This window comes from Psammomys obesus, unplaced genomic scaffold (genome assembly GCF_907164565.1).
Source record: "Psammomys obesus unplaced genomic scaffold, mPsaObe1.curated_primary_1811, whole genome shotgun sequence".
NCBI lineage: Eukaryota > Metazoa > Chordata > Mammalia > Rodentia > Muridae > Psammomys > Psammomys obesus.
Window position 1 is genome coordinate 21,822,529 of NW_026596117.1, and position 21,092 is coordinate 21,843,620.

The following is a 21,092-nucleotide window of genomic DNA, read 5'->3' on the forward strand; positions in this document are numbered from 1 at the left end:
ACACACACACACACACACACACACACACACACACACACACACACACAAAGACAAACATACAGAAGATGTGGGAAAGCAGGGGGAAAAACTTTCAAATTATAGGCACAGATGAGGTAAAAGAATCTCAAGTCAATGGTATGGACCAGATCATCAACAAGATCACAAAAGAAAACATCCCCAAACTAAGGAAAGCATAACAAAACAGATAGAGGAAGCACAGAACACCAAAATAAAGAAGAGAAGAAAATCCCATGGTGTATCATAGCTAAAACACTAAATATACATGAAAGTGTATTGAAAGCTCCAACAAAGAAACAAACAAACAAACAACAACAACAAAAGTATGTCACATATAGAGGAAAGCCCACCAGACAAACAGCGGATTTCTTAATGGAAACTTGGGAAGCCAGAAGACCCTGGGGCAATGCATTACAAGTCCTAAAAGACCAGGACTACCAGCCTAATAAACCCACCAAAACTATCTGCGATAATTGAAGGAGAAAGAAAAACTTTGGACAACATAAAACTTTGGATAATATAAATAAATGAAATTTTTTATTCAACAAACTGAACCTAAAGAAAATACAAAAGAAATATTTTGAACTAAGGAGAATGTCAAGGGACAGTGAAAAGAAATATAAAGCCATAACTAGTAAAACACAAAATACCAATGAGAATACAAACAAGACTACCAAAAATCATCAACATGAAGAAGACAATTAACACACATCTTTCAACAACTTTAATATCAATGACATGAATTTTCCACTCAAAAGTCACAGGCTGATTGAAGGGATCAAGAAAATCCATCTATCTGTTATCTACAAGAAACATAGCTTTAAAGATAGTTACAGCTTTACAGTAAAAAATGGACACAAGTACTCCAATCTCACGTGGACAGGCTGGAAGCAGGCACCACTATCCAAATATCTGACAAAATAGTCTTCAAACTAAAACTTTTCAGAGAAGATAAAGCGGATCAATTCATTCTAATCAATGGAGGAGTTAACCAATGAGATGTTATTATCTTAAATATATATACACCAAACTGTGGTACTAATTTCATTTAAAATGAACTACTAGCCAGTTGTGGTGGCACATCCCAGCACTCAAGGAATCAGAGGCAGGTGGATCTCTGAGTTCAAGGCCAGCCTGGCCTATAAGTGAGTCTAAGACAGCCAGGGCAACATGGACAAACTGTCTCCAAAAAACTAAAAAAAAAAAAATTACTACTGAATTTAAAGACACAGATTAACATCAGCTCATTACACTAGGTGATTTCAATTTTCTAATAGATAGGTTATCTGGACCAAAAATAGAGAAAGAATTATTAGACATCATGCATTAAATGGACCTAAGAGATATCTATGAAACATTCCACCCAAAATCCAAAGAATCCACATTTTGCTCAGTAGTACACAAAATCTTTTCTAAAACAGACCACATCCTAGAGCACAAAATACATTTTTAAAAAATCAAAAAGACTGAAACAACTTGGTTCTACCCCATCTGAAGACAAAGTAAGAAAACTTGAACTCTGCTGGCACTACAGCTCTGGGGGTGGGGATGGGGCGGTCTCCTAGGAGTTCTGAGTCAAGCAATACCACAGAGTCACACTGCACAACAAACCTCACACAAGAGATTTATCAGGAAAGACACAAGAGCCTCTGCTTGGTAGAAAAGCAGCAAAGAACTGAGCTAGAGGTAGGCTTGTATAGGGTTTCCTGGGTGGCCTGGAATTGGTGAGATTTTGTGGCCTTCTCTTGGGGCAAGCACAGGGATTGGTGGAATTTTGTGGCTCGATTTTGGGCTTTTTACTCTGTAGGACAGAGCTTGACAACCTGCATTTCAAGGGGCTAGGTCTGGCCCTTATGGCCATTAGTGTTCTGTGGGTGGACCCTGGTAGAATCATGTGCCTTGGGAAGAGCGAACTGGAGAGCAAAAACATCTCTAGTAAATACACAAACTCTTAGAGATTAAACAGTTCATTACTGAATGATGAATGGGTCAAGGAAATCAAGAAAGAAATAAAATTTTTCCTGGAACTAAGTGAAAATGAAAACACAACACAACAAAACCATTGAAAACAGTCCGATAAGGGTATTTGTAGCTCTAAGTGCCTACATTAAAACAAAACAAAACAACAAACAAAATGAAAAAGCACAAAAAATGGCTTGATGATACAAGTCAAAATTTTGAAAAAAATCCAAACCTAGTGGAGAGCATGAAACAATAAAAAGCAGAGCAGAAATTAATAAAATTGAAACAAGAAAACAATGCAAAGAATCGATGAATGAATTTCGGATCTGGTTCTTTGCAAAGATAAACAAGATTAGCAGACATTTGGTCCAACTAACCAAAATAAAGACACAGAATCAGAAGGGAACAGAAAAGCATTACAGCAGACACCAAGGAAATTCAGAATATTGTAAGAGAATACTTTAAAAACCTGTACTCCAGTAGATGAAAAATCTAAAAGAAATAAATTTCTATATCCAGCCAAACCACCAAAATTAAACCAAGAAATCACAATCTAAGCAGACACATAACTAATGAGGAGATTAAAATAATATTTAAAAGCCTCCAGCTACGTAAGTCAAGGCTAGACAGATTCCCAGCAGAATCGACCAGATCAGATTTTCAAGGAGGACCTACAGCCAGTCCCTCTATCACACCCCCCTCCCTTCTTCCATTTTTTTTTTTTTTTTTTTTTTTTTTACTTTTTGAGACAGGCTTTCTCTGTGTAGCCCTGGCTGTCCTAGAACTCACTCTGTAGACCAGGCTGGCATCAAACTCACAGACATCTACCTGCTTTTGCCTCCTTACTGGCATGCTGGCATTAAAGGCGTGTGCCGCTACTACCCACCCACCCAGTACTTCTTAAAATATTAAAAAAAAAAAAAAAGCAAATGAACAAGCAAAACAAAACAAACATACAAAAATACAGAATCAAGAGTAGTCCCAATCTCTTTCTACAGAGCCAGTATCATGGTAATGCTTAAACCAGGTAAAGACACAACAAGAAATGAAAATGACAATGGCAATGGTAAACAGTCTCAAAAATGTTCGATAAATACAAACAAAATACAGGCATATATAAAAAAATCATATACCATGACTAAGGTGGCTTTATCTATAAAATGCAGAGATATGCTAGTTCATAAATGTAACAAAACTAAATAGGGAAATGTACTTAAAGACAAAAATCACATGTTCATCTTAATACTCAGAAAAACAGTAAGTATGTTTGAGGAGGTCACAAGGAATCATACTATTAACTATTTACTTTAAAAACCCTATAATACATGCAATTCTTTGTATAAATATGCATACAAAGTTTCAATGAACCTTACTCATCAGGCTGATAATGTTTCCTCCAAGAACCAAACACCACCCAACAAAAACCCTAATATGTGAGATGCACTTCTTTTGAGTTAGCCAGGGCTGTCCAAGAGACTCCTCAAACATACAGCCTGTTTCTATTGCTCTTGGTTTGCTACCCCCAGAGGTGGAAGGAAATTCCACCACACAGTTCAGATGCCCAGAGACATCTGAGCTGGAACTGGCCTGAATGCCTCTTCCTGAAGATGAGCTTTCAAGCTACCAGAAAGCCCCATGCAAGCATCCAAAGGAGGGAGGCCACCATCAGTCCTACATGGCCATGACACTTATGAACACAGCAATGTCCAGCATCATGACAACTTCATGGTTATCGTGGCACACATAGGCTGGTAGTAACCAGCAGCTCTCAAATTAGACAAGAGCTGCTCAGCAAGAGGGAAACTAGTGAACTACTCAGAGAAGAGAACCTACACTTTACTAAGCCGGTATGATCCCTAGCAACAATCTAACCAGTTGTCTTAATACCCACAGATGAGTGTAGTCTCCATTCCTTACCAAAAAAAACTTCAGACAGACAAAACCCACTCCACAAAACTACAACCAATCAAAATGCAAGAATTGTGGAGACCAGTTTCAATGGATACATCTACAAAACATTCCTGCACCTAAGGATTAAGAGAACATTATAAAAGAATTGTAGCCTAGCATAGCTGTCCTCTGAGAGGCTACGCCCAACAGTGGACCCAAATAGATGCAGAGACTCATAGCCAAACATTGGGTGAAGTGTAGGGAGTCTTATGGAAAAGGGGAGAGAGATTGGAAGGATCTGGAGGTGACAGGTGCTCCACAAGAAGGGTCCAGAGGAGCTTGCTGAGGCTGAAGCACCAACCAAGAACCATGCATGGACTGGATCAAAGACCCCTACACAGATGTAGCAGATGGGCAGCTCAGGCTTCATGTGGGTTCCCTAGTAAGGGGAGGCAGGGCTGACTCTGACATGAACTCTGTTGTCTACTTTCTAATCATTCCCCCCTGGCGGAGCTGCCTTGCCAGGCCATAGGGGAGGAGGATGTGCTCACTACTGATGAGACTTGATGAGCTGGACTCCCCTTTTCTGAGGAACATGGGAGGGAGGATGAGGGAAGAGAGAGGGAAGGTGGGTCCGGGAGGATAGAAGGGAAGGGGCTAAGATGAGGGTATAAAGTGAATGAATGAATGAATGAATGAATGAATGAACAAATAAACTGTATTAGAAGAATTGAAAAGCATTGTACAAGAGGAGTAGAAAGATCACAACTACCAGAGGAGGAGGAAGTCTGCTATGAGATTATATCCTAGTGACTGGCAGAAGTTACACCATAACATCTCACCACCATGACTGCCTAAACATGAGATAAAAAGGGACAACAGACATGGCAAAGTGGGTGAGGGAAAGACCACAGGTGTCAACTGTAGATAAAGAACTGCAGTCAACTAAGGAATGCTGAAAGTGGGAGAAAGTCTTCCCCAAGGAAGAGCAGACCAATTATCCAATACTAAATGGTCAGCCCTCAGCTCATACATACAAACGAAATACAGACTGAGAAGGTTATATTTAGGAATGTCATGACAATTAACGAAAAAAGAGGCCATGAACTTCAAAGAGATCAAGAAGGAGTATATTGGAGAGTTTGGCAGGAAGGGAAAATGATGTAATTATTTTATAATATCAAAGATAAAAAATAAATTTAAAAATTATGGTATATTTTTATAGGTTTCATGAAAGAAAATTAATTTTTTTAAAGATTTCATTTTAAATGGCATAAGAAAAAAACAGGTAAAATATACATGCAAACATTATTGCTCTCCTTATGTGTGTGTGATTATAAACACGAATGAGACATGAATGTAAACTTATTAAGATACCTGGGTCACTATGCCCGTGAAGGCATGTCCATAATCCCACTGACACCTCTCACCTCCAGCTAACTGGCAGTGCCAACCTGGCCTCGCAGTTCTGCATGGAATGAGCTGGCCTGCTCTTGGAGCCTTCCAGTCTAGGAGACAGATCCTTACAATGTCCTGACAACCTGGGAATCCATAACCACTACATTCATTTATCAAAGGCAATAAACTTTTAGATGTGACTGGAGGTTTAGCTTTTAATTCTAGGAAACAGGACACATTATGATTGGCGGGTGGAGGCATTACATTTATCAAGAAAAACTGCTTTATTTCAACGTGGACAGTGCTATCTTCTGCAGCACGGATAGTCTTACCTTGATCTTTTGCTGGTACCAATGAAGAATTCTGCATTATGATGTAGATGACTTCAACGGTAACTTTCCTAAAATATTCAAGCACAAAGAACAATTATAAAGTAGTTGAGATATTTTGTTAATACACAGTAAAATATGGATTATAAGGGCTTCTTAAAAATGTGTCCCTGTTTGTAACTAAATGAATGGTAAAAAATAGTTAAGCTATTAATAACTGTTGCATGTACTTTCTGTTTATATTTCTGTGGATAAGATTTTGCTAAATGGCTGGGTGTGGTGGTGCACGCTGTAATCCCAAGCACTCACGGAGGCAGAGGCAGTCAGATCTCTTTGAGTTCAAGGCCAGACTGGTCTACAAAGCAAGTCCAGGACAGCCAAGGCTACACAGAGAAAGTGTCTCAACCCCCTCCCAAAAACAAACAAACAAACAAACAAACAAACAAACAAACAAAAAAGATTTTGCCAAATGTACTGGACTGGACACTGTTAGGGCCTACTTACAGCTTTGCCTTCCCAGTCATACAGAAGTAAGCAAAGCGAAGAGTCTCTAAAAATGTCCTGCCTGATAACTGTATTTAATGTATCTTGTTTAAAAATAATTACCAAAATAAATTATAAATACTGAAATTACAATACTAGAACAAACATTAAAATATAAATCATAAGCTCGAAGGGTAACACAACTCTAAAACAGTCACTTGGTAGAACACAGTCTTAATAGTTACATCTTGTAACATGAGTACGAAGCCTGTGAAGGAGCTTGAGAAATTCGGGCACAATCACACTAAAAGGCAGATGCCAATATGCTCGTCTTAGAGAAAAGCTCATGGTGGAAATACCCACATGTGTGTGCACTGTGCTTGGTCATGGAATTACAAATGTGTCCTTTTAGGTTAGCAAGTTTCCAACTTTTCCTTTAACCAGTAACAGCTAGTCCTTAGTATTCGTGGGACTTGGTACCGGGATCCCTGAGATCAGAAATGAAGACCCTCTAGTGTGCTAGCTGCATATAAGCCATACACATTCTCCTGTATATTTTAAATCACTTCTAGAGTACTCCAATACTTCAGTTCAATATAAATGCTATACAAAGAAAATGTGTATGTATAAATACACCCTGGATGTGGGAGTATCCAACTCGAGGCCCAGGGGCTGCATGCCTCCCAAAGAGCCATAAATGTAGTCAGGCACATTTGTAGATGAAAGAGTCCTGTCACATATCAAAAGGTTGGTCACTCTGCCTACTTAGGAAATAATTAAAAATTTAAAAAGTCACTACATGTTCTGTATAGATACAGCTTTAATTCATTACAGTAAATCAATTAATTTATTTGAGTCAGTTTCTTACTCTGTAGCCCAGCCTGGCCTGGAACTCACAGTAATACTCCTTCCTCAGTCTCCAAAGTATGAGCAACAAGTTCAGCTATACATGCAGCTCAAACATTACTTTCAAAGCAAGGCATGATAGTTCATGCCTTTAAATCCTAGCACTGAGGACTGGAAGCAGGGGATAAAGAACTCAAAGCCAGCCTGGCCTACATGACAGCTTGTATGGAAAAACAGCTGAAATGTAAAAAATTATTTATGTTACTTTGAGACAGGGTCTTACTATGTAGCGATGGCTGGTCTGGAACTTACCATGTAGAGAGAGTAGCCTTGAACTCACAGAGAAATGTGTTTCTGTCTTCTGAGTGCTTGAATTAAAGGCATGTACTACCACATGGGCCAAAAACTTATTTTGAGGATGTGGAATACTGACATGGAATATGTGTTTAAACAACAACAACAACAAAAGACAATTAAGATCCTTAAAAAAAAAAAAAAAACAAAAACCAAAAAACAAAAAAACAGTATTTTTACAAGCATAGGTATTTTTCTAAGTAATATCAACAACAAAAACAATTAAGGTCAAGACTGATGAAACTTTCCACATTTAAAAAAAAAAGACAATTGGGTACAACTTAAATGAACAATTTTCACTTTTTATTAAGACAGAGTAGCAGAGACCAAATTTGCCCTTTTATATAAACAACAAAAAATAAGGACAAAATAGATAATGGAATCTTTCAAAGACAAAAGAAATCAGTTCATAAAAATTATCCCAACGGGGCTGGGGAGATGGCTCAGAGGGTTAGAGCACTGTCTAGCCTCCCAGAAGATTTGGCTGGATTCCCATTCCCCATGTAGCTGCTCAACTGATGGTCATTCCAGTTCCAGAGGATCAATTTCCTCATTTGCTTGTACCAATGGACCTGGCAAAACTGTATGACCCTGAATATGAGTAATATATAATGGATAGTTTCGACTTCTGATGGCCTGTTGCAATCACATAAATAACAAAGTCATTTGTGAGTTATCAGAAATAAATAGCAGTTTATTAAATGCAAAACAACTCTTTCTGCATATTGACAGTTGGTAATTATATTAAGAGATTCAGGAAATCCAATAATAACATAAGGATAGCATACAGTTCTGATTTTTGAACTGAAGAATATTGGCTTTTGATCACCTTGCTTATTTTGTTTGGTTTATAACCTGCCATTTCCATCTTCCTTGCATGGGTATCTGCATTACAATGAGCCAACAAATTACCATCCATGTAATGATAAGTGATAGATTGAAGAAATTGCTTGTGAATTGTTTCTAATGGTTATAAAACAAAATATTGAAAGTTGGACTATTTAACATGCCCTGCTATAACCCCCTCCAGTGTTATCTCTTTATTGGAAGACTACTGATCAGAGCAGGTACTGAGAAAGCAAACCTTTCCCTATCCCGCTCATGCAAGGGTGCTGGGAAAAAGCAACCCTTTAAATCAATTGTTATTCTAGGCCAGGATCTAGGTGACAAAGGAGGAAAAGGAATTCCAGGCTGTAAAGGACCCATTGGTTCAATGACTCTATTCACTGCTCTTAAATCCATTATCATCCTCCATTTTCCTGATTTCTTTTTTACAACAAACACAGGGAAATTCCATCTATCTGTATAGAATCTATACAGATCTATACACATCTATCAGATAGAATTCCATTCTATCTGTTGAGCCTCCAGCTGCTCTTGTACCAGTTGTTCAGGGGCCTGAAACTTTTCTTCTGTTATCGGCCACTGCTCTTGCCACCCAGGTCTATTTGACAGCCACTTTATGAGCAAGGCTGTTGGTATTTCAGGAGAGGCCCCTCTTATAAATTTGGAAACTCAATACCATTGATGTTCTATGCATGGACAGTGATTTTAGTTTCTTCCTTGAAATCCCTATCTACAATATCTGGATGTACAATAAATCCTTGAGAAGTTAATCCACTTCTTCCCAAGACCATCCCTACTGTCCCTCAAGCAAAGTACCATAAACACTAGTGGTTTGTAACATTCAACTCTTGGGAATAGGGTGAAGGACCTGGAGGGGACAGGAACTCCAAAAAAGGGGCAACAGAACCAAAAAATCTGGGCCCAGGAATCTTTTCTGAGACTGATACTCCAACCAAGGGCCATGCATGGAGATAACCTAGAAACCTGTACAGATGTAGCCCATGGCAGCTCAGTTTCCCAGGGGTTTCCCTCATAAGGGGAACAGGGACTGTCTTTAATATGAACTCAGTGGCTGGCTCTTTGATCACTTCCCCCCTGAGTGGGGAGCAGCCTTACCAGGCCACAGAGGAACACAGTGCAGCCAGTCCTGATGAGACCTGATAGACTAGAATCAGATGGAAGAGGAGGAGGACCTCCCCTATCAGTGGACTGGGTGAGGGCATGGAAAGAGAAAAGGGAGGGAGGGAGGGATTGGAAGGAAAGGCAGGAGAGGGCTATAGCTGTGATACAAAGTGAATAAATTGTAATAAATTTAAAAAAAGAGGTTTATCTGTAGCCAGATTCAAAGCTGCGTTTCCTTCAGTAGGTGTATCAACTCTGAAATCCTTAGTTTTGGTTTTCCTGCCTACCTGTTACCCCCTGGCTGTACAAAGGAGGACTGCTTGTTGCTCATATTGTTTACTGAGGGACCTTGAGCGGACAGGCCCCTCTGTTTATTTCCTGATGGCAAGAGGTTACCGTGTATATCCCTCTTGGACCTGCAATCCCTAGACCAATGCTTTCCCTTGCCATAGTGGCTACAAAACCCTGGGAGCCTTTGCATTCTGTTGTAGCCAGAATCTGTTTATTCCCTTCGATGAGTAAATGTACCGTATTCCTCATAGTTAATGCACTTCTTATTTTGTGCTCTAAGGGATTTAACCTTATAGTTTCTTTGTAAATGGCCAAATTCACCACAATTAAAGCTCCGGGTATTTGGATAACTAAGACCTCTGGCTGTAGCTTGTCCTATGATACTGGCATGATGCTCCTGAGAGGCAGTATCAGTTGTCTCTCTTATCCATTCATTTATTGGTGCTCTTCTTGCTTTTAATAGCCAAAGGGCTCTCTTAACATTCAGTATTTGCATTCTCAAACACAAGTTTGGTATCAACACTTGTCTGGTATCATTCAGCTCTATTTACTGCTGAACTCAATCTCTGTAATAAGTTGGTGAAGGCTTCTCCAGGGCCTTGAATTACCTTAGTGAATGAGGTGGTTGTTTTACCTGGCTCCTAAACCATATTACACACTCTTAAGGCTGGAACACGACATTGTTCAATTACTATATCCTCAGATTGGATTTGTTCTCGTAAGCCATTGTAATGCCCTTCACCAAGCAGTTTATCTTTAACAACATTTATACCCCGTGTTATATTTTCTATTTTCGTGGCTTCCTTTCTCCACCCCAATAACCATTATAACTGCTAATCAGCTTCTACCACAGCTGACACCAACCCTTCCAATCCTGGGGGATAAATTTATTTTGGGAGTCCCAGTTGCTTAACATTTGCTTAATGAAACATGAATGGATTCTAGACTTTACAATGGACTCTTTAAAATGCTTTCGATCTAGCATTTCTACTGGACACTATGTCCTCTCTTCATAAGTCTCACCATCATCAGAAGCAGGCATATGCTGCACAGACTGGGAAAGCTTATGGTGCTGTGTACCCCCCAAAGGACTCCTCTGGGAATGCACTTGCTCACAGTAACCCATTTTCCTGTGCTGCCTCATGTTCTTCCAGGCCTCCTGCCTCATGCAGGTGCTCTGGGGACCTGGCAGCAAAAGTGCGTGGAGCGGGGCAGGGCAGCAATCTGCCTTCCAGCCTCATTTGCTTTCCTCTTTCCAACCTTCAGGAAATTTCTGCTCTCAGGCCCCAGGCCTGAACCCTTCTGTTCTCCTTCCACTGGCACTTTTTGCTTCTCAAGCACTTCAACCTCTATTCACAAAGTCTCTAGGTGCATAGGCAGCTTTGCAATCCTTTCTAACACAGGAGTATTGAGTGAACCTTCTAAGTTTTCAACTTTCTTCCCAACCTTTTCCACATGGAATATATAAAGACTCCAAAGAAAACCCCCTCCGGGAGCAAGACAGGAGACCACCAGGGGCTGTAGCCTCTATTTTGCCAAGCTCTTTAAACAACATTGCCAATCCATCAAAATCTGACAACTCCTTCACTACATTAGGAGCGAAGTTACCCATTGTGCCTAAGTCACATTGGGTGCCACCTGTTGACCTTAATTATTATTATTATTTTTTTAACAAACCTACTTTATTTACTGTTCTTCTACCTTACCTAAATGGTTCTACCTCCCTTCCAAACCCTCAACACCGGGTAGGAGGGAAAGGTTAGTGGGGACAGGGGATAAAGTTTTCTGCTACTTCCTGCTGGGTATGGTCATAGGATTCTTTTGGGAGCAATATCAGTATCAGTTGTCCAGAAATCCAAAAGTCCAGCTATCCAGCAAATCAGCAAACAGCAAATGCAGCAGCAAGCAGTCCTCCTCTAAGTAGCCACTTCTTCTTCCTCTGGGCTATCATTTTTATACCCCTCAAAGTCCTCAGAATCAACTGGAAAAGACCATGCTCTGCATGAGACACTTAACAGGTGTGGACAAACTAAATTCCCCTACTTGGACTTTTAACAAAAACATGTTTACATATCATAAACCAAAACGTTCACAACATTATTACATAAAGAGGAACAGTGTGTTAAGGATGGCAGGAGATGCCTTGCCAGAAACAATACAAGTAAGAAAACAGCAAGCATGAAAGAGGGAGAAAAAAAAATCAACCCTGCACTCCTATGTCCCTCAAAGAAATGCTAGGCCCAGAGAGCTTCTCTAGGGAGTTTGGGTCCTAAGGAAGACACGACTCCAACCATATACAAAAGTCTTGGAAACTGAAAAGGTGGGAAGGCAGGTGTGGGGCGCTTGCTAGGTGCTGTGACAGCACTTCTGGAGGCCTAGAGGCTCACTCCTCAGGGCGACACTTGCCTTCTGCTTCAGGAATTCATCTCAGAATCATCACGCATTCCACATCACTGCTGCACACACATCACTCTCTCCAGACCCACACAATCCTGTACGATGAGACTGGAGCTTAAAAACAATCATGCTCTTTTAAAGCCCGTTTCTTACAAATTTTAAGCATAAAAAGTGATTAAGATATTTTTGTTTAAAAGTGTTGGGTATGGAGCACTGTGGTTCCATTTTTCATATATACACAAGAAAAACACTCAATTGATAATTTACTTTATGTGTATACATACTTGTTGCACTAATGAACAGCTGCTACCTTTGCAATCAGAAGAAAGCATAAGTTACTGTGTGTTTTAGAACAATCGTATTAGAAAAGAAGGGCCATTTTCAGCAGTGCTCAGCTGCTCATGCTTTCATTCTGTATGTAAAACACTGGCATAGTAGTGGGCAGCATGTGGCATTCCCATACACACACACGTTGTAAAATCTATCAGCTAAGCACGCCTCCTCAGCACTGCCTTGTTGGTGTGGAAACGAGTCGCCATCCTTCCATTAGGCGCTGTGGGGTGGACGGCACCAATGTACCTGCAGCCGCCCTCACACTCTTCTCCCCTCCTCTCCCTGATGCCTGGTAGCCACCATTCTTCTTTCAATTTCTGAGACTAACACGTTATGCTCCACGTGAGTGAGAGTGTTGGTATTAATCTTTCCTTCATGTGGTATCAGGATCCATCCATATAGCTACAACTGTCAGGATGGCATTGTTTTTGATGGCTCAGTAATTTCATGAGGTGCATGTACACTTTATGAATGGACACTGATGGACACTGAGGCTGCTTTCTTAATTCTGCCTGTTATGACAGTGCTCAATACGCACAGAAATATAGATGTTTCTTCAACATACTGGCATTATTATTTTTTGACTAAATGCCCAGGAATAGGCTACTGGATTCCATAACAGGTCTCTTTATAAGTTTCTAGGTCCTTCACGGTGTTTTCTACAATGGTCATATTAATTTACATACCTACTAACAGCAAAATTTCCTTGTCTTTCATGTGTTTGTCTTTTATTGACAGCAGCCATGTGTACTGGGATATGGTGATATTTGACCATGGTTTCCTTTACATTCCCTGGGTGGTTTGATTATGCTAAGCATATTTTCTTAATCTGTTCACCATTTTATTATTATTTTTCTTTTTAAGAAAATGTCTCCATAGGTATAATGGCTTGAATGAGAAACGTTCCCCATAGGCTCACATACTTGAACACTTGGTCCCTGGTTGGTGGCACAGTTTAGAAGGTTTTGGAACTTCTGAAACATGGAGGAAGTAGACTCTCGGGATGGGCTTTGAAGGTTTACAGCCCCACACCAACTCCATTTCACTTTCTCCGCTTTGTGTTTGTGGTTGGAGATGTCATCTCTCAGCTTCCTGCTCTAGATGACTGCTGCCATGACCTCTTCCCCCTATTATGGACCATCCCTTTAGAATTGTAAGCCAAGAGAATCTTCTTCTATAAGCTGCTTCTGGTCAGGGTGTTTTCTTGCAGCAACATAGAGGAACAAACGCAGTAGGTATACCACATTTTAAATCAGGTTGTCTACTTGCTAGCTCTTATAGTTTCTTCTGGATATAACCAACTGCTGGATGCACAGTTTGAAGATATTAATCCATTTTACAGATTGTCTTTTCACTCTGACATTTTCTTTGCTGGCAGAAGCTTTTTTTTTATTTGATGCAATTCAATTAATTGATTTTGATTGTTTCCTATACTTTGGGGTCTGATTCAAAAATCTACTATTCACTCCAAAGTCCTGAAACATTTACCTTATGTTTTCTTCTAGTATTTCTGTATTTTAAATTTTCAATCAGTTTTGAGAGTTGTTTTTTTTTTTTTAAACTGGTGAGAACAAGGAGTCTATTTTCATTCTTCTGCTTATGGATGCCCAATGTTTCCAACACTGTTTATTGCATAAACTCTCCTTCCTCCACTGTGTGCAGTTAGCACTCTGTCTGTGGATAGGCAAGGTTGCTTCTTGGCAGTCCTCAGGCCTGCTGTGTATCATGAAAATACAAAAAAGCTGTTTTGATCACTAGAAGTTACAGCACATTTTGAAGTCACATTTTGTACAAATCTTTGTTTGTAGAGAGACTATCTCATATATGCAACACCTGTCCAAAACAACAACAAAAAAACCTATGGCCTATAGGAAAGTGTAGAAGGTGGGACATCTGGGATTCAGGCAAAAGGGGTTCTGGGATAGGGCCAGGTGTGGGAGATTCGCCCATGAAAATGGGACAACAGACGTGTGGTACTTGAGCAGAGGTAACCATCCATACAGCAGAATGTAGATTAGTATTAATGTGTTACTTTTAAGTTGCATGCTAGTCAGAGAAGAGCCTAGCTATATGGCCTAGGTATTGGTAAATACATTTTCAGTTTCATGAGTCAATTATTCTGGTAGTTTGGAGCTGGGAGGAAAAACATGTGCCTATAGTGCATTTGTTCTTTTCACTCAAGACTGTTCGGCTTTTCAGGAGCTTCAGAATAAGTTTAACTATCCTTCCAATGTGTTGGTATATACAGTGGAAAACTGGAGAGGCATAAACTGTGGCTGGATTACATTTAATTTGATTAAAAAATAAATATATTGTGCAATTAGCATACTAACACTAAAGAAAACACTGGATAATCATAATGTATTATCTTATGATTTATGTAGGATGAGAGTTCATTACATAAAAATATCAGAGGCGAAGAGGAATTAAACAATAACATAAAACCCGACTGTAGTTTTCAAATCTCACAGAAGGGAAGTCCTATGCATTTGGGGTACCATGGCAAGGCACTAGCCTCCATGGCTTCCTTTAAGGCATAAAAGGATCTGTGAAAATCAGAATCTGGCTCTTTAAAAAAACTTGAAAAACTGAAAAGTATATTTACATAGAAAAATCTATCAAAAGAAATAAATCCAACAGTGAAACTATCAGTTAACAGCAAAAGTTAATATAATAAACTTAATAAATCACATCTAAAACTGCTTTTAATGTTAGTTACTATATAGCATTTAATGAGAGTTCAGAAATAAGATGATGAATCTACTTGGCACAAAATCAGGTAAGCTGGTGACTTGAAGAAGTCACCAACCTGATGATGCTGGAAACAAAAAGTTTCCATTTCCTTCCTATTGACGGAGTCTACGGCAGGCGCTGCTTGTCTTCGTTACAATGCCATGCCAAGTGTCCTACAAGTAAATTTAAAGGGCCTCCGAGGAGAAGACACAATCTCCTGTGTCAGCATGCCTCAGAGCCTGCTGACATTAGCTCATGCTGAGAATTTGTGTGGCATGCTCCCCTCCGTTTGTATGGGCACTGACCAAGAGATTTAGTGTAACTGTTCATCTAGATTAGAATTTCCAGAAAACTATCTCCTAGGGAATAAACATGTCATACATCACCAGACAGACATGCTGTCATCAGAATAAATGTCATAATAAATTTGGCCAGTAGATCTTGAAATGTGAAAATATTAAACTGAAAATATAAAAAAAGGCAATGAGACTTTTGGTGTCTTACAACTAGCAACTTTTGAGAGAGCTGTGTGTCCTCATGCTGGAAATGGAACATGGGCCTTATGTACGTTAGGTACATAGTCTACCTTTGAGCTATCACTCCAGCTTGTTGATTGAGAAGGAGCTTGCTATGTAGTCTAGGCTGGTCTCAAACCTGGGATCCTTCTCCTCATGTATCAGAGATGGGGACACAAGCATGTACCACTGTGCCCAGCTTTTCTTTACACGTTACAGACATAGTCTGACTGTCTGAGAGACCTTGTTTCATGTTTGGTTCTGCTGTCATCTTGTGACTTGTGACTGTAAAATACAACAGCTGACAGTCCTTCAAGACTTTGCAGTCGATGCTACAACAACTGCTGAATCCACAGGTGACAGCTACAGCTGGGCTGCACTCCTCACTAGAGATCTTTTGAGTTTGGTGACAGGATTCCATTTACTGGGCATTCACTCACTGGTGGGATTTGTCAGCTTTGGCTTATCAAAAATACATGTATTAAAATGTGGGTGTCCAATTTCTATGCAGATAAATGTTTTTTTTTGTTGTTGTTGAATAAAACCTATGAGTAGCATGCTATCTAACTTTATAAGCAACTGCCTATCCGAAATGAGTGTGCTTTATTTCACTGTTGAAAAGCACAGACTTCTAATCAATGATGGAATTCAGGCTTTCTCAAGATTAAGAGAATCTGAGTACCCTGAGGTTCAATTCTGTCAAAATAATAATAAAATAATAGTATAACAATCCTGACTAAGAAAGTACTTCCCATATACTCAACTGTAACAAATGTTTGCTCCTATCTCAAGCTGTCCTAGTTAAAGAGCAAACAGCTGGGGATGTTACTCAGTGCTACAGTACTCATCTAACATGCCCTTGCTTCAAAGTCTGTTCCAGAAAAAAGGCAAAAAAAAAAAAAAAAATCAATTTGTAAATTATCTTTTTTGGGTCTATGAATTGTAGTATGTTTATCATGTTCTATATAGCTAAAATCTGCATATAAGTGAGTACATACCATGTGTGTCTTTCTGCTTCTGGGTTACCTCACACAGGATGTTCTTTTCTAGTTCTATCCATTTGCCTGCAAATTTCATGATTTCCTTGTTTTAAATGGCCGAGTAGCATTCCATTGTGTGAATGTACCACAGTTTCTTCATTCATTTATCGGTTGAGGGACATCTTGGTTGTTTCCAGATTCTGGCTATTACGAATAAAGCTGCTACAAACATAGCTGAGCAAATATCCTTGTTGTAGGGTGGAGCATCTTTTGGATCTTGAGGTAGAGCTGTGCCCAATTGATGAGATAGCACCAGATTGATTTCCAGAGTGCTTGTATAAGTTTGCACTCCCACCAACAATGGAGGAGGGTTCCCTTTTCTCCACATCCTCACCAGCATGTGTTGTCACTTTGTTTTTGTTCTTAGACATTCTGACAGGTGTAAGATGGAATCTCAGGGTCGTTTTGATTTGCATTTCCTTGATGACTAAGGATGTTGAGCATTTCTTCAAGTGGCTTTCAGCAATTCAAGATTCCTCTGTTGAGAATTCTCAATTCAGCCCAATATGAGACCCACTGCATGGGAGACAGCCAACCCTTGACATTATTAAAGATAGCTATGTTTGTAGACAGGAGCCAAACATAGCTGTCCTCTGAGAGGCTCCACCTAGAAGCTGATGGAAACAGATGCAGAGATTCACAACCAAACACTGGGTGGAGTGCAGGGAGTCTTGTGGAAGAGTAGGGGAAGAATAGAAGGACCTAGAGGGGACAGGAGCTCCACAAGAACACTAAGAGAGCCAACTAACCAGAGAGCGGGAGGGTGGACTATGGAGAATGAAGCATCAATCAAGGATAATGCATAGCCTGAACCTAGGCCCACTACACAGATGTAGCAGATGGGCAGCTTGGTCCTCATATGGGTTACCTAGTAAGGGGGAACAGGGGCTGACTTTGACATCAACTTTGTTGGCTGCTTTTTGATCACTTTCTGCTGGTGGGGCTGTTTAGCCAGGTCACAGGGGTAGAGGATGAGCTCAGTCCTGATGCAACTTGATAAGCTGGGGTGGATGAAGGGGGAGGGGGCTCCCCTTATCTGATGGAATAGGGGAGGAGGATGGAGGAAGAGAGAGGGAAGGAGCAGGAGGAGAAGAGGAAGGGGGTTGAGACTGGGATGTAAAGTGAATAAATAAATAAAATAAAAGAGATGCCTATACACATACAAGCTTTTAGAACATCAAATAAATTGGACCAGAAAAAGAAAATCTTCCCACCACATGATAATCAAAACACTAAATGTACAGAACAAAGAAAGAATATCAAAAGCTGCAAGGAAAAAAAGATCAAGTCACATATAAAAGCAGGCCTATCAGAATTAAATGTAACTTCTCACCAGAAACGCTAAAAGCCAGAAGGGCCTAGGTAGATACGAACACTAAGATCACAGATGCCAGCCCCAACTACTATACCCAGCAAAACTTGTAATCACCATAGAGGGAGAAAACAGTATATTCCATGACAAAAACAAATTTAAACATTCCCTAACCACAAATCTAGCCCTGCAGAATATACTAGAAGGAAAACTCCAACCCAAAAAGGATAATTACACCCAGGAAAACATATGTAATAAATAACTCGACATCAGCAAAAACATAAGAAAGGAAGCACACCCCTCCCCCTCCCCCTGCCTTTCTACCCTACCACCAAAATCAAAATAACAGGAATTAACATCCACTGGTCATTAATATCTCTCAACATCAATGGCCTCAACTCCTCAATAAAAAGACACAGGTTAACAGAATCAATATAAAAACAGGACCCATTGTTCAGCTGCATACAAGAAACACACCTCAGCAACAAAAATAGATATTAACTCAGAGTAAAGGGCTGCAAAAAGGTTTTCCAAGCAAACATACCCAAGAAGCAAGCTGGAGTAGCCATTCTAGTGTCTAATAAAATAGGCTTTCAGTCACAATTAATTAAAAGAGATGGGGAAGAACACTTTATGCTCATTGAAGGAAAAATACACCAAGATGCCATCTCAATTCTGAACAACTATGCCTCAAAGGCAAGGGTACCCACATTTGTAAAAGAAATAACATTACTAAAACTTAAATCTCACATTAAAGGTCACATATTAATAGTAGGAGACTTCCACACTCTCACCAATGGACAGATCATCGAGACCGAAACTAAACTGAGAAATAATGAAACTAACAAACGTCATGAATCAAATGAACATAACAGATATCTACAGAACATTTCTCGCAAACACAAAAGAATATACCCTTTTCTCAGCACTTCATGGAACTTTCTCCAAAACTGACCATATACTCAGTAACCAAGTAAGTCTCAACCTATACCAAAAGATTGAAATAATCCTTTGTATCTTATCAGATTACCATAGATTAAAGCTGGAACTCAGCATTGACAGAAACAAAAGAAAGCCTATTAACACATGGAAACTAAACAACTTCCTACTCAATGACTACAGAGTTAGGGAAGAAATAAAGAAATTAAAGACTTTATAGAATTCAATGAAAATGAAGGTAAAACATACCCAAACTTGTGGGACACAATGAAAGCAGTAGTAAGAGGAAAGTTCACAGCACTAAGTGCCTTCATAAAGAAATCAAAGAGTTTGCATAGTAGCAATTTAAAAGCACACCTAAAAGCTCTACAACAAAAAAGAAGCAAATTCACCCAAGAGTAGTAGATGGCAGGAAATAATCCAATCAGGGCTGAAATCAATATCCTAAAAACAAAGAGAATAATATAAAGAATTAATGAAACCTGGAGCTGGTTCTTTGACAAAATCAATTAAGACAGACAAACCCTTAGCCAGACTAACTAAAATGCAGAGAGACAATATCCAAATTAACAAAATCAGAAATGAAAAGGGGGACATAACAATAGACCCTGAGGAATTCCAAAGAATCATTAGGTCTAACTTCAAAAGTCTGTACTCCACACAACTGGAAAACATAAAGAAAATGGAAAATTTTCTTGATAGATTCACTTAACAAAGCTACATCAGGGTCAGATAAAATGTTTAAACAGTCTTATAACCTCTTAGGGAATAGAAGCAATCATCAAAGCCCCCCCCCCCAAAAAAAAAAAAAAAAAAGCCCAGGGCCAGATGGTTTTAGCTCAGAATTCTACCAGACTTTCAAAGAAGAGCTAATGCCAATACTCCTCAAACTGCTCCCCAAATTAGAAGGAATGAATTTCCAAACTTATTCCATCAATCCATAGTTACCCCGATACCTAAACCACACAGACTCAACAAAGAAAGAGAATTTCAGACCAATCTCCCTCATGAATAGTGATGCAAAAATACTCAATAAAATACTCACAAACCGAATCCAAGGACACATCAAACACATCATCCACCAAGGTCAGGTAGGCTTCATTCCAGGGATGCAAGGATGGTTCAATATACAAAATCCATCAATGCAATCCGCCATATAAACAAACTGAAAGAAAAAATCACACGATATCTTATTAGATGCTGAAAAAGCCTTCGACAAAATCCAACACCCCTTCATGATAAAAATCTTGGAGCAATCAGGGATACAAGACCCATACCTAAACATAACAAAAACAATATACAGTAAGCCAATAGCCAACATCAAACTAAATGGAGAGAAACTTAAACCAATTCCACTGAAATCAGGGACAAGGCAAGGCTGTCTACTCTCTCCATACCTCTTTAACCTAGTACTTGAAGTCCTAGCTAGAGCAATAAGACAAATAAAGGAGATTAGGGGACTACAAATCGGAAAGGAAAAAGTCAAAGTATCACTATTTGCAGATAATGTGATAGTATACATCTCTGACCACAAACATTCCACCAGGGAACTCCTATAGCTGACGAACAACTTCGGCCAAGTGGCTGGATATAAAATTAACTCAAAAACATCAGTAGCCCTCCTGTATACCAAAGACAAATGGGGTGAAAAAGAAATTAGATAAACAATACCCTTTACAATAGCCACAAAAAAATATAAAATATCATGGTGTAACTCTAACCAAGGAAGTGAAAGACTTGTATAAAAAAAACTTCAAGCCTCTAAAAAAAGAAATTGAAGAACTTATCAGAAGATGGAAAGATATCCCATGCTCATGGATTGGTAGGATTAACATAATAAAAATAGCCATCTTACCAAAAGCAATGCTTATAGATTCAATGCAATGCCCATCAAAATATCAACACAATTTTTTTTTTTACAGACTTTGAGAGAACAATTTTCAACTTCATATTGAAAAACAAAATAACCCAGAATAGCTCAAACCATCCTATACAATAAAAGAACTTCTGGACGTATCTCTATCCCTTAGCTCAAGTTGTACTATAGAGCAACAGTAATAAAAGCTGTATGGTACTGGTATAGAAACAAACTGGAGGATCAATGGAATTGAATCAAAGACCCAGAAATAAACTCACACACTTACAGACACCTGATTTTTGACAAAGATGGCAAAACCATACAATGGAACAAAGACAATATCATCAACAATGGTGCTGGTCTAACTGGATGTCTGTATGTAGAAAAATGGAAATAGATCCATATTTATCACCTTGTACAAAACTA

The 21,092-nt window shown here is 39.3% G+C and overlaps 1 protein-coding gene across 5 annotated transcripts in view; it reads right to left on the bottom strand.

The window, feature by feature from the left end:
• Znf438 (zinc finger protein 438) overlaps nucleotides 1-21,092 on the bottom strand; it is a 128,519-nt gene that overhangs the window by 25,321 nt on the left and 82,106 nt on the right. For 3 of the 5 annotated variants that reach the window (XM_055629308.1, XM_055629305.1, XM_055629306.1), the window contains exons 5-7: nucleotides 19,854-19,973; nucleotides 19,201-19,252; nucleotides 5,601-5,668 (exon numbers count right to left, since the gene is read on the bottom strand). In XM_055629308.1, coding sequence (XP_055485283.1) covers nucleotides 5,601-5,637 — 37 coding nt within the window. In that variant the 5' untranslated portion in view covers nucleotides 5,638-5,668; nucleotides 19,201-19,252; nucleotides 19,854-19,973. The remainder of the gene's footprint in view (nucleotides 1-5,600; nucleotides 5,669-19,200; nucleotides 19,253-19,853; nucleotides 19,974-21,092) is intronic. The other 2 variants (XM_055629307.1, XM_055629309.1) reach the window with 2 other exon arrangements.